The following is a 13,671-nucleotide window of genomic DNA, read 5'->3' on the forward strand; positions in this document are numbered from 1 at the left end:
CTTTTAAGTGGACAGTACATAGCAAGACAGTGTAATATTTTACCATTGTTGTTGAAGTTTACTCCAAACATGTACAGAGGCTTCAGATTTCAAAATAAGTTGTGCAGTAAGTACAAGGAGGTGGACACATGCTACACATGAATGGCACAGAGAATCAGGGCTCAAATATAATTCTTACTGGAAAAAACAGACTTGGAAAGATATTAAGACTATGACTAGTGGACAAAAGCCACAGATGCAAAACTAAGGACAGCATTTCTTTCTTAACATGGAACTTGTTGAAAAATAGTTCTTCCTTTTTTTTTTTTTTTTTTAACATAGTTTAGAAATTTAAAAGACAAGTTTAAGTCAGTTTTAAATATAAAATATTTCATTTCAAATATCTTGACTGTTTATATTGCAAAATAAAGACACTTCCTAAACTTTGTTTCTTACTATAACATATTTAAATTATCAATATCAAAAAAATATCCCCACTAGTTTTCCATACTTTTTTTTTTTTTTTTTTTTTGTTAAATTCAGCCACTTTTCTCAATTGTTAAAAGCAGAAAACCACATCTTGGGCTAACACTTTGGTGTTGCAATGTGCAGCACAAGCATTTGTTAATAACTGAAAAGATTTAACTTCTAGAATCAGTAAATTAAAGAGTGAAATTTAAATGTAATGAATGATCTTCTTATGTGGACTTTTGCTGACTCTTTCAATACAACTAAGATGATGACTGACACAGAATGCGGTGATAGATATTACTACCCAAGCTAAGTTCATATACACGAGCAAGCAAAAAAGTAACAACAACAACAATAATCTACCCTACTACATGATTACCTTATCTGAAAGCCTAATTTCTTTGGCAATGATTCAACCACCTAATAAATGTTGTCAGACATAATTAGAAAAAATACTGATAAATTTCCCCATATGTTTTTATACCAGATTTGTTCTTTGAAACTTGAAACTGCAGGTAGTTCATCAGCTGATAAAAGTTGCCTTAGTTCCACTGAAAGCAATGGCAATTTCTGTTATCAAAGGATATGCCCCTTTTGTCTGCTAACTTTATAGATGTATTTCTATTTCATTTTTAATGCTAACATTTGAAAGAGATCCCATAGCCTTTTGCAGAGCAGGAATGGTGGGGAACTCTTTACCGTAATCCACAACAGTCCACAGCATACAGCTTAGGAGGAATATATTTACTATCATTTACTCTCCATCCTTGCACTTGGTCTAATAAAGACATTACCACTCCCTGCAGCCTTGCCATGGCTTGTTTCTTAATGGCCTTTCAGAGAGATATTTGAAAGTGTTAAATGGTGAGATATCTCTAAAACTATTAAAAATCAGGTGAGAAAATGGTTATATAAAGAAGTGTATCAACTGTGAAAATAATGAAGGTGGTTTTTATTATTGCTTTTCTTTGTTTTGATATAATTTTTAAAAAATCTTTTGAGATGTTTTCATTACATTATACTCTATATTGAAATTATTACATGACTAAATTTACTAAGTGGCATTCTACAGCCACATATTTTTATAACCGTTCTGTGACAAAGAAAAATGTATGAGAAATGTAAATACCAAACAAACCTTTCTGAAAGCATCTTACTTTTCAGATAGTTCACTGGCCCGATTCTTCCTTTATTCATACTTAAAACAACATAAATATGTGCATTGATTTACTCCCAGATTAAAATGGCAAAAATATTACAGATGCCATGAGTGAGAAGAAAACTAAATTCTTCTGGGAGGTCAGCAGCAAAGAGCCAAAGTGCTTATTTTGTTATTCGCTTTGCTGCTCACCCATATGGGCTTTTCATCTCCCTGCAGTAGCTGTTGCCTTCTCCTCAGCAAATATAGGGTGTAGCTGGTAATTTTTACTTTAGATTGAATCTACCTAAAAAGGTTTCCCAAGAAATAGGCATTGCCACAAGTTTTTACCTTCTAAGCACAGCTGCAGAAGGTCAGTATTCTCACTACTGATGCAGACTGTAGTGTTTCCCAATTAATGCTGCATGCATTGATACATGTAATATTAACATTCTCTGCACCAATATTGCTAAGTAATTGACTTGCATGTCTGTAATATCACAAAAGCTCACAATGCCAAGGCCAAATTTAGCATGTATTTTTATATAATACGACTGCTTGCATTTTAAATATCTAATTATCAGTATGTTTTTTATGTTCCTGGACATGTCAGTGAAAATGTTTTAAGAGGTAGCTTTGCAGTTTGAAGTTAAGTGGTTTTGAATAGCAATGTATGCAAGCAAACAAAAGTAAAATTTAAAACTTTCATACAGAGGTTTCTAAATCTCTGCCACTCCAAAGTATCTTTTGAGTTTGATTTCTGACATCTGAGCACACTACTAAGTGTTGAGAATCTGAAGCCTTTGCACCATCAGTCGGGAGAGTTGACATTTGTACGAAGGAGGAAATAAATAGTAAATGGCTTTTTCCAGTTACATCAACACCTGGGTTCTTGTGTCAGGAAGCCGAAGTCCTACCAGACCTCCACATACTAGAACAGTAGAAGCAAGGAGAATAGGGATTGCCTTGGTGATACCAACAAGGGAACCGAATATTAAGTTTCCAAGTACAGCTGCTGCTTTGCACAGAGCGTTCAAAAAGCCAAAGCCTGTTGCCCTAGAAGAAAAAAAAAGAAAGTTAAAAAATGGGTGAAAGAGGAAAGCCTTTGAGACAAATCGTCAGTGGGAATAAATCAGTATAGCCCCAATATCTTAAATCAAATTTATGTCAACAAGGTTTCTGTGCTTGTTTTTATAATATGAAATCAAAGCTCAGATGCTCAGATGCTATAGCATTTTATTGAGACAAAATCATTCTGCTGCCTCAGGGACGAAAATGTGAAATGAATGACTGAATAGGTAACTTTACACCACTACAGTAGTACAAAGGACTTGCAAATCAAAATTCAGTAACACTTAAAATGCCAGATTGGGAGACAGGAGGTGGGAAATCTTCTGAGAGCTACTTGGTGATTTGGGAAAGAAGTCACCAGAATAAAAGGATGATCATCTTGGGGTACTGAATAGAACTGGATTTCTTACAGGTGGCATACATGTTCAACCAGTGATTTTTCAAAAGGCTAATAAGACTTCCAATAAAAACAAATGCTTGTCTCTTAGAGCTAAAGGGAATAGGGCATAAACACACACACACACACAGATGCTTGGTGCAGAAGAGATATCTGAGGAACTTTGGAAAAAAAGGGAAAGGAAATAGATTGCCAATAGGAAGTATGATTGGGCAACTCAGAGGGGCTTTTGCATTGCAGTGGTGTGGTTTTAGTAGTCTGGATTAAGTATTTTAGATGTTTGGCAACCCATATATAGATGCATGCAAACTGCAATCATTTTAACAAATTCTGTTTTGACATGACTATATGATACATAGTAGCAGGAATAAACTTCTCCTACCAAAAGTGTCCTAGCCAAAATATCTGTATGATAGTAGAATCTCTAACATTTCTCAAATCTCTTAGAAGTGAAAGAGAGGACTATGCAAAGCTCACAGTGTGCTCACTGGGATAAAAAAATAAGAAACTTCTTTTCAGAATAGAATGTTTCTTTTTCGTTAATATGAAATACTGCCGTCAGAAGGAAAAAGCCCCCAGTATAAAAAGGAGGGATTAACAGAAATGCTAATGGTCTGAGTGACTAAAAATAGCCCTAGTTACTGTACTGAGGTGCATGTGAAGGAAAGGAAGAAGTCATGTGCTCAAATGCAGCCTGAATTCCTAGGAGGTAAGTTTGAGAAACTTCTACTGCAGCTCCTAAAGGGCAGCCCAGATCAACTTGAAGTAAGCAGACTTGATCCCAGCTGACAGCAAGGATATAAACTCTCAATGTTCTTCACAGAACCGTTTTGGTTATTTTTAAAATTTTTATAGAGGAGACCATGGTATCAAGAGAGAAGAGATCCTCTCCCTCAAACAGCCAATGGACATGGCCACAGCTCAGAGTGTCACTAGTTCACAGAATTGTAGAATCTTAGACTTAAGGCTGGAAAAGACCTCTAGGATCATCAAGTCCAACCAACAACCCAACACTACCATGTCTCCTAAACCATGCCATGAAGTGCTGCTTTTACATGTCTTTTAAATACCTCCAGGGATGGTGACTCCACCACCTCTCTGGGAAGCCTGTTCCAATGCCTGACCACTATTTCAGTAAAGAAGTTTTTCCTAATATCCAATCTAAGCCACCCCTGATGCAGCTTGAAGCCATTTCCTCTCATGCTGTCATGAGTAACTTGGGAGAAGAGACCAACACTCACCTCACTACAACCTCCTTTCAGGTAGTGGTAGAGAGTGATAAGGTCTCCCCTCAGACTCCTCCAGGCTAAACAACTCCAGTTCCCTCAGCCTCTCCTCATAAGACCTGCTCTCCAGACCCTTCACCAGCTTCATCATCGTCAATGTCCTTCTTGTAGTGAGGGCCCCAAAACCGAAAACAGTACTCGAGGTGCATCCTCACCAGTGCCGAGTACAGGGGCACGATCACTTCCCTGCTCCTCCTGGACTCATTATTCCTGATACAAGCCAGGATGCCATTGGTCTTCTTGGCCGCCTGGGCACACTGCTGGCTCATGTTCAGCCGACTGTCAACCAACACCCCCACGTCCTTCTCTGCTAGGCAGCTCTCCAGCCACTCTTCCCCAGGCCTGTAGCATTGCATGAGGTTGTTGTGACCCAAGTGCAGGACCCTGCACTTGACCTCATACACTTGGCCTCGGCCCATCGACCCATCTCTTCTGCCTTTTTGTGACTCTGGCTGCTGGATCTCAATAGTGTTAATCAGTCAGCCTTTGATGCCCTATATCCAATTCTTATACTGGGGGAGAGGTAAAAACTTCTATCTGGTATAGCTGACCAGGATACGGGGAGTTTCAGCACTGACCGTGCCCTGACTACCTGACATACGGTGCTTCAGAATTATACCAGTCCTGGTATATTTGAGGATTTGCACCAAAAGAATGATGAAGGCGGTCTAGATCCTTCTGGCATATTTCTAAATCACTGTGGTTTGCTCTGAGAAGCAGAACTCTAGATAATGTTCAGAGTCAACTCCAGAAGCTGAACAAGATTCAGAAATGTGCTAATTTGAAGTAATGGTATTTTGACTGTCAAATTCTTAAATCCCTTAAAATGATGTTTGCAGATTGAATTAAGACATAGAAGAGACTAGTTAATACACCCTCAAAAAGTTTTTTCTTTTTCCATTAACATTAAATATTCAGTTGTCCATGGTTGCAGACCAAAGTCAAACCTCTTTGCCTAAAACATTATTGAAGTAAAATCAGAAGAGTTGATACTGTTCCAGTGTCAGCTCTGTGTAGTACATGCCTTTTCTGACCCCAGGAAAAGACAGAAGTTAGTCTCTTTTGCTAGGTAATGATAATAATGGTAAATTTATTATTAGTTTGGCTATATGTCTCTTGCAATTAACAGCAGAGTTTGGTCTCTTTAAAATACCTGCAATTTAGCAAAGTAATTATTATTTTCTCTGAAGTAACCATAATTCCCCTTTGTGCAAAACATGGCACCCATTGAGATACTGCATTACCACAAATATCAGCAATATCTAAGGAAAGAAAGACAGGTCATTCTGATGGCAGAACAGAGACTACCCAGAAACACTGCGAATAAAACAGCAGAAGAGACTCAGATATGCCTCCTGGATATTCAAAGCCCTTATGTGCTTTTTTCCCCCCTACATTTGATTAAATGTGCAGTACTTTTACACGCTACTTATTGCCAAGAAAAACTAAACATGCACATCCTGGAAATAACCATCTCCAAAGTGACATGATCTGCTGGTCAACAGTGCAGTCCAGTGAGGGCTGCCTGAGTTCAGATAAGGAAACTCTGGATGTCTCTTTTGTGAAGCTTTCTGACAGAGAGACAGTTGTAGCAGCTCTTTGAAGATGCCTTTGTCAGAGGAGAAATAAGAAAGCTAAAACTTGCCCATTTTAAGGAAATCTGTTGGAGGAATCAGACCAAAGGGGGAGTGAGAAATGCACTGAAGGAAGCAACGAAGAACCACCCTACTGGAGTAATCTTTCAAAGCCTATAAGAAGACGATCAAATCTCTACCACAGGAACATCTGTACTACAAAGGAAGATAAAGTGGAGCATCAGAAGAATATCTGGAGGAAGCTGGCCAGAATGCGGAGAGGCTCCTGAGAGGGAAGGAGCTCTAGACACATCTTCTAGGGTGAATGAGAGTGTGAATAGAAAGGAGGAGCATCAAGAGGAAAGACTGTGGTAAAATAGGCTTTATTGCAAACAGGTACGAAGAGGTTAAAGAGAACACAGCCAGCCTGGAAAACAGAGTTTATGTGATAGAATAACGGGCTGAAGCTATTTTGAAAAAGACAGGGAAAGAAGGAGAGGAAAAGAGTCAGAATTGTTCTAATTTCAGCCTCTTTTATGCACAGAAAATATTTCTAAAGTTATGGTGGTGACTGGTTGTTATCAGTGTCTGCACATGTAAATACAATTTCTTCAGCTGCCAGTACTGATGTAAAACCAAACTTGCCCCCAAATAACAGTAACAGGCAAAAAACAGTGTTCACATAGAGAAAACAGACAGTTAGTCATCAACAGCCTCAGTATATTCAGACAGATACCAGAAATCCCCAAAGAACACATAAATCTAGCTAAAGCAAATTTGGACAGATACAGGCAGGAAATCTTTGGAAAGGCAATAGCCCAAAACATATGGGGATGCTTTACTTAGATTCAGTGTTGTTTTATACCCTTATAAAGGTAAGCTGTTTCACAGATGCTATTTGCTTATATTAACTAGTTATAAGGTGGGTCTGAACATAAATTTCTGAGCAATTTGGACCACTCCTTTTCACGTGCTGGACTCTACAGATAGCACCTTCGGGGCTGCCACTGCAATCTAGATCTGTTATAGACTACATACCCAAGATTGCCTTATTAATTTTTAAAGTAATTTTGGATTACAATATCTCTCATATCTGATCAAAATCAAGGTAATTCGTTGGCACTGAAAAACCAGTTCTGCTATGTAAAATGGACTTACTCAATTTTTCCAGTTGTAAGGGGTTGTTTTTAGACTAATCCCATTAATGTTACCAAATTACAAACAAAGAAAAGTAAGACAAAGTAAGACCATTTTCATAGCCTTTGGCTGTCCTGATGATACAAAATGAACAACTCAGCAGAATTTCAGTCTTTTGATCTTTAAGCTGTTTTCAGGCATGTCCTTTTGCCTAACATATGCACATCATTGGCAGGAACAGTAAGATTTTTACAGGCTTAAGTAAAATGTTGTTGCAACCTGTACCTGAAAAGCATTGCCACTGTCCAACCTGCTGACTTCATATCCTTTAACTTCAATACTATATTTGAATGTGAACTTCTTGTCTACTAGTAGTCAGTATGAAGTCATTGAGCAAATTGTTGAGCTCTAGGGGTAGCAAATTCAGACTTCCTGGTTTTTAAACATCTTTCTTAGAACAGTGTTTATGATTCAAATATGCTAAAAATTGTATTAATTCATGCCTTTATGACAAATTCTACTGAATCCAGGGGATTAAAAGCAGCAGACAGTAAATATGCTGCAATTCAAACATATATGTGCATAGTCTTTTCTTGCAGCACTAGTATAGTCTTTGCTACAATGTTTGAGGAAAGTGCTAGAGTACACAGAAAGTCTGCAAATGATCAAAGATATGTGATGTGTCATCTCAGCAGCATGAATGAATTAAGTGAAAAATACCAAAGGCATAAGGCCATTACCAAACACACCAATTTCCGTTATGTTGATCAGTTACTGGGCAAAGCACTGGCACAAATATGTCTTTTTGACTCCGTGAGCAAACCTTATTACTAGTCAAGGGTGTTCAGTAGCAAGAAACCCTTGTCCAGCTACAGAATGTCAATAAATCCTTCAGGCACATCAGTAATAACATTGGTGAATCAATTTGGGATTGCCTTGAAAAAAAAAGTTACAGATTTTGACACTGATAGGAGGAAAATGCAAAAGTCCTATAAAAATGCCAGGTCTGAGAGAAAGTTGGATAGTAGAGGAAAGGAATTTTTCCCAATGACTTTTACTTCTCTTGCTGGGAAAGCTGTGACAAAGAAAAACGCTTAGCTTCCTTTCACCCAAGCCCCCCACAAAAATGGCAAGAGTCCAAACAGTTAAAAATAGAGGGATTATCCAAGCCTTTAGATTAGAAGAGCTTGTTTCCTGGTTGCCACGTATGCTCCTTCTTAGACCAGGTACTTATATTCCTACATAAACTACTTCAGGCCCACTTTTTCATTGCTGATAGAGCACCTAAAAACATCATTGTTCTGCAGTGGAATGCTACTAAATGTGTCGCACAGATATTTGATAACCTTCTTGCCAGAGCTAGTGCTAAGCCTCACCAACACTTTACAAAGAACTCTGAATATCACTTTTGTGGGTGTTGTTAATATGCAAAGCTATGAAAACAGAGTTTATGAATGTACTATGGGGAATTTTTTAATGTCCAGACCTTTAAGATCTTTTAAAAAATTAGTACAAAGATGCATATTATAGCCTGGCTAATTAGAGCACTCAGTGTGAAAATAGAACTGCGGAATTTACCTTCCTGCCTTGGACTACTGCCTAAGGCATTGCATAGTTTTGGCACGTGATTCCTTAAAAACATTAACATGAAATTTCAGCAAAATTCTATTGAACCACATCCACAGGATGGCAGTAGAAAATAGCTGTCAGGAATTCTACTGTAAGTCAAAAACTGCTGTCATGACTCAAAAGAATAGAAAACTTCTCTTCTGACAGCTACAACATAAAAAGTTGGACTTAAGATACACTCTGAATAATGTTTATTACTCTGGGGATAGATTCTCAGTGCTCAAGAAGAGAAAAAGGTAAATATAACGAACAGAAAATAGGTGGCTTATTTCTTCACTATGACCAAACCCTTATGAACTTATTTCTGAGGTAATAAAAAAAGGCAAAACAAGATGACTTCATTTTATAGCACACCTTGAATTCTAAATATTCCTGGCCAAGATTCAAACCAAGATGTCTGGCACCTGTGGTAAAACTGATGAATTGTAGTTTATCTGATGCAATCTGACCTTGATTTATTCTGCAGGAGATTACTTATTTCTATTCCACTTTTTGATTAGGTTTGGCTAATTTGTTGTGTCCACTCCTTGATGAAAATCTTGACTTATAAAATTGGTGCTTCCCAAGTTAGTTCACAAAAAGATATTTATCATTTATTTGAAAGTAACAAATGCATTTTAAAGTCACAAAAGTCTCCTAAATGTTAGTTCTTCAGAGAATTTTAACTTTCTTCCATTCATATTTATATTACAGGCAGGGCTAGGAAACTGTGCAATGTTATTGCAAGCCCCTTGGGCATACACATTACAACACAAGCCATAATTACCTCATCGCACAGTATTTTTTCCCCCGCATCGCTCTGCCAATGCACGGAACAAAGAGAGCTTGAGGGGTAAAACGTAAACATAGCAAAGAAAACTTGGTTTCCCTCATGTGCTGCAGAATTTGGAAGCTGCACTGTGAATGAGGCTGGGGACTGCAAGATGAGAAAGCAGTCTCATGGTTAGGTAGTTGAGTGCTCTCAGGAGAAAGTATAGACTCCATGCCCCTCCTGCAGATTTTGTACATGATGCAAGCAAGTCACTTAAAGCTAACTAAACAGTCATTAAATATGCATTTCATATTTTCTGGGTGCATGCTTAGCACCTTCAGGTTTGTGTTGCTGAAGTGCTGAGCACTTACAGCTGCAGTGAACTTATGCTTTCAGCCCATTCCCTCTTCTAAAATGCTCGGTGACTGGGATTGTTGGTACAGCACATGTCAAATTTGGCTCCTAAAATCAGTTTTAGCAATATAATTTTCCTCTGTGCCTCAATTTCTACATCACCTCTTTTCAAAACAGTGTTTGAAAAATGTGGAAAGTTTATGAAAGAGTAAGAAAGCACACTAGGAAACCCAAAAATGTTTGCAAGACATTTAATATCACTCATTCAAAGCAGAGCTTCCATGGCTATGGAGTAGTTTGGTTTGGACCTCAAGAGGGTCGCGACCAACCAAAGACTTCTCAGAACTTGCTGACTGCTGAGCGGTCCAGAATAGCATAGGCCATTAAGAAGATAAGGCAAAAAGACAAGAGAAAAGATGAGGCAAAAGGTGAGTTAATACAAGTTATTTACATTGTGGTGCTGGATTAAACAACTTGCTTATTAGAAATCAGCTAGTTTATAGCTAGTCATCATGAATGTCCTTTACAATTTTTGTATTGAAAAGTATAAAAATTATCGAATGATTATTCATTACCACCAAGTGCGACATCTGGAAGACAGAAACCTACCTACAGCTAGCAGTAGTCACGTATCTTCACCTTTTAACACAACTTCATCATCTATCTGAGAACCACTTTAAATCTATAGTGTCTAGCATCTTATGTTTTAACAGTTGTGCATATCAACTGAGATTTTATAAAGACTATGCAGGCAAAAGCTATGCTAAATGGCATAAAATTTGAAAGTAGCCATCAAGAAATTAAAACAAACTACTAATTACCTGAAGTCCAGGTATTAGTAAGTGAAAGTATAAAGAGGTAGATGAGTGCGAATGCATTCATAATCCAGATCTGTTAAGATTTTGAAGGAACCTTAACTTTGCCCTGTGGGCAGCTGATGAAGAGAAAACTGAAATATGTGCCATGTATCATATACACTGCACTTTTCCAAATTGCTCACCACACCCCTACCTGGCAAAAAGCCAGTATGATCCCTAAATAACCTGGAGTACGATTTATGAAACACCTTTTGTACTTCTTTGCATGACGCTGGCAAAACCCCAGCAGTTTGGCAACTGGCTGGTCTCCAGGAGGAGTCATGCAGGAGGAAAAGGAGGCGCTGCCTAGCCTGGTGTCTTGTGCATGGTAGCATGAACTAGCCTCCTTCCACACACTTTTTCTCTAGCCCAACATACAGCTGCACTTTGCTGCTTGTTTGTGGTCATTTCACTGGTTGGGAGTAGGAAAAAATGTACATATTGGAACAGTAAAATAGTGACAGAATGCACAAAGTTGTGCCTAGACTGCCTTTTAAAGGGAAACTGGAAGCCAGTTCCAGGTCCAGATTCACTCTGGATGCAGCTTTAAAGTGAAAGAGGACATCTCTTAAGCATGAAGAACCCCATATGCAAAAACAGGTCAGGCAGCTTTGTGTACCATATATGGCTGGAAAGGGTGTCCAGCCCTACAGCTACTTGTAGAACCTGGATATTCTTGGCAAACTGTGGCAAGTTGTGCCGGGCTATGGAGACCAGATCTTTCCTTCCCTCTTAGAAGGAAAGACCGGACCGTCGGAGGTGGGGAATGGTGGTTGTTAAACTGTAGCTGGTCTAGATTAAAAAAAGTAGTCAGGGAAAAAAGTGTGGGAAAGAAGTTATCTGAGTGCCTGCAGGTATTACTTTTCAAATGGTTCTATGAAAGATAAAGAAGCTTTGCCCAAGCCTATAAAAAAAAAACCCAAACAACATATCTGGGAAGTGACTTCTAGAATTGCTTGTTTCCTTATAACCCAGCTGGCAATAACTGGCAGTGATGGTTCCATTGCTTTTGGAAGTTTGGAGAAAAAAATCTCATCTACGCTGTATATCAGCAATGTCTTTCCCAGCACAGGTAGATTCTGCCTTTCAGCCTTTTTATATCAATAATATAAAGTGATAAGTTTTCTATCTGAGTTGTTGCAAAAAACCCCAACAACCCAGCTGCAAGTAAATTTCTGAGGTGGAATTCCAGACAGCTATTATTGCACACATAAGCTTTTTAAAAAAAGAAAAAATGGGGAAGAATTTGCTGCAATCCCAAAGCTAGCAGAAATTATTAAAAACAACTATTAGCTACAAATACAGATGCTCTAGAATGGAGTTACATTCTTTTCATTATTCCTAGTAATGATGATTCGTTTTGCTTCCATTAACATCAACAGCTTTTCCAATTATTTTCCTTTACTTCATGTTAAGAAAATATTTGCGGCTGCTACATTCAGGAATACAAAAAGACAGCTATTTCTAAAGGATATTTATTAGAATTATATCATAGAGTTTATATGATTGAATAATTCTTGCCAGAAGAGCAATTTCCTGAGGTGTAATAAAACCAGTAGTGCTTTGGATTAAAGTAGCCTAGTATGGTTATTCGATACAACCACAACAGTGGACACCAATTTCTTGTGTGAAGAAGCATATATTTTTAAAATGCCAATGAAAAGAAAACAGAGAAGCCAGCTAGAGTCTTCATCCCCTGATGGACAATATTAAAACCAGATGCACCTCCGTCCAAAAACTTAGACTTGCCAGCAAGGCACCACACATTTATAAACTGGAAATATTTTTCACCATATTTGAAACTTCTAGTGAATGACATAATGAGTAGCACTGTGACATGAGAAAAGACACACTGTCCTTTGGCAGGAGTCTAGACAATTTTGCCTAAAACTTTTTTAAGGAGGGGAGGGGAAGAAATATCACAGTCTATTCAAGAAAATGCAGCTTTTATGTTTTTACACTCTGCATACAACAGCATATGACTTGACTGTTCTTCCTTCAGACCATTAAGTGACATAACATCAGCATTAAAAAGTACCCTGTATCTGAAAAAAAGCCCATGTCACCTAGCAGAAATGCTTGCAGGATATGAAAGGTGTCCTGAGCTTTCCTGCACAAGCCATGAAGGGTCAGGAGCAGTGCCTGAGATATTTTTATATCCACTTAATGCTGAATATGTACACTGCTAGCAAACCTGCATACAAATTTCTAGCAGACTGATTAATAGCTCAGCATGGTTCAAGCGCACAATCTCTTCCAGAAAATGCTGTTCAGCTCCAGACAGTGATTTTTATTATTATCCCCACCATTTCGCAGCCAATAGACAAACGCAGCTATATTGCTATTTTGGACCAGCTACTCCCTTCACAGCCAGTGGCACTAGGGGAAACCCAGGAATATTTCATTACTGTTTTCAGAAATACTACTCATTAGCTGTGTTTTAAATGAGAGTAGCAGTTAGACCTTCTTTTTTAGTATGAAACTACATTTGTGGTATTTTCCTGATTAGGTGATATTTGATGCAAAATACATACCAAATAGGTCAAAAAATATCTTTTTTCCCCTTGCTATTCATAAGACAAGCTATTTGTTCAGCTCACTCAAAACATCACTGTCGCGGTAAAGCTCATACGTAACCATTTCTATTTACCATTTCTGCTGGTACATAGAGATAGTGTCAGTGAGATTAGGGGAGGTCTATCTGCACATACCTTCTGTCTGTAGGATACAGCTCCACAGTAATGACATCCAGAGAGTTCCACGCTGAGATGGTGAGGCCATTGTAGAGGCACAGCATACCTATCATCATGGATTCACTGGTCCCAAACCAGAGAAAAAAACAGCTGATGCCAGAGAGAACCATGGAACCACCTAGGTACGAGAAAGGTGAAATGAACACAAAGAGGACCTGTATTTAAAGAATGGTCTTTGTTTGTTTTGTCTAGTGTTTCTATTCACTTAGTGTAGCTAAATAGCTGACCCATATATCTGTGTTAAAAACTAGAGCAACCTCTTCTACTTGTTAAG

General features: G+C 38.2%; 1 protein-coding gene across 1 annotated transcript in view; it reads right to left on the reverse strand.

The window, feature by feature from the left end:
• Positions 1–348: 348 nt before the first annotated feature.
• Positions 349–13,671, reverse strand: part of SV2C (synaptic vesicle glycoprotein 2C) — a 124,768-nt gene continuing 111,445 nt past the window's right edge. The window contains exons 12-13 of the mRNA XM_064438374.1: positions 13,356–13,515; positions 349–2,644 (exon numbers count right to left, since the gene is read on the reverse strand). Coding sequence (XP_064294444.1) covers positions 2,461–2,644; positions 13,356–13,515 — 344 coding nt within the window. The 3' untranslated portion in view covers positions 349–2,460. The remainder of the gene's footprint in view (positions 2,645–13,355; positions 13,516–13,671) is intronic.

This window comes from Phalacrocorax carbo, chromosome Z (genome assembly GCF_963921805.1).
Source record: "Phalacrocorax carbo chromosome Z, bPhaCar2.1, whole genome shotgun sequence".
Lineage (NCBI taxonomy): Eukaryota > Metazoa > Chordata > Aves > Suliformes > Phalacrocoracidae > Phalacrocorax > Phalacrocorax carbo.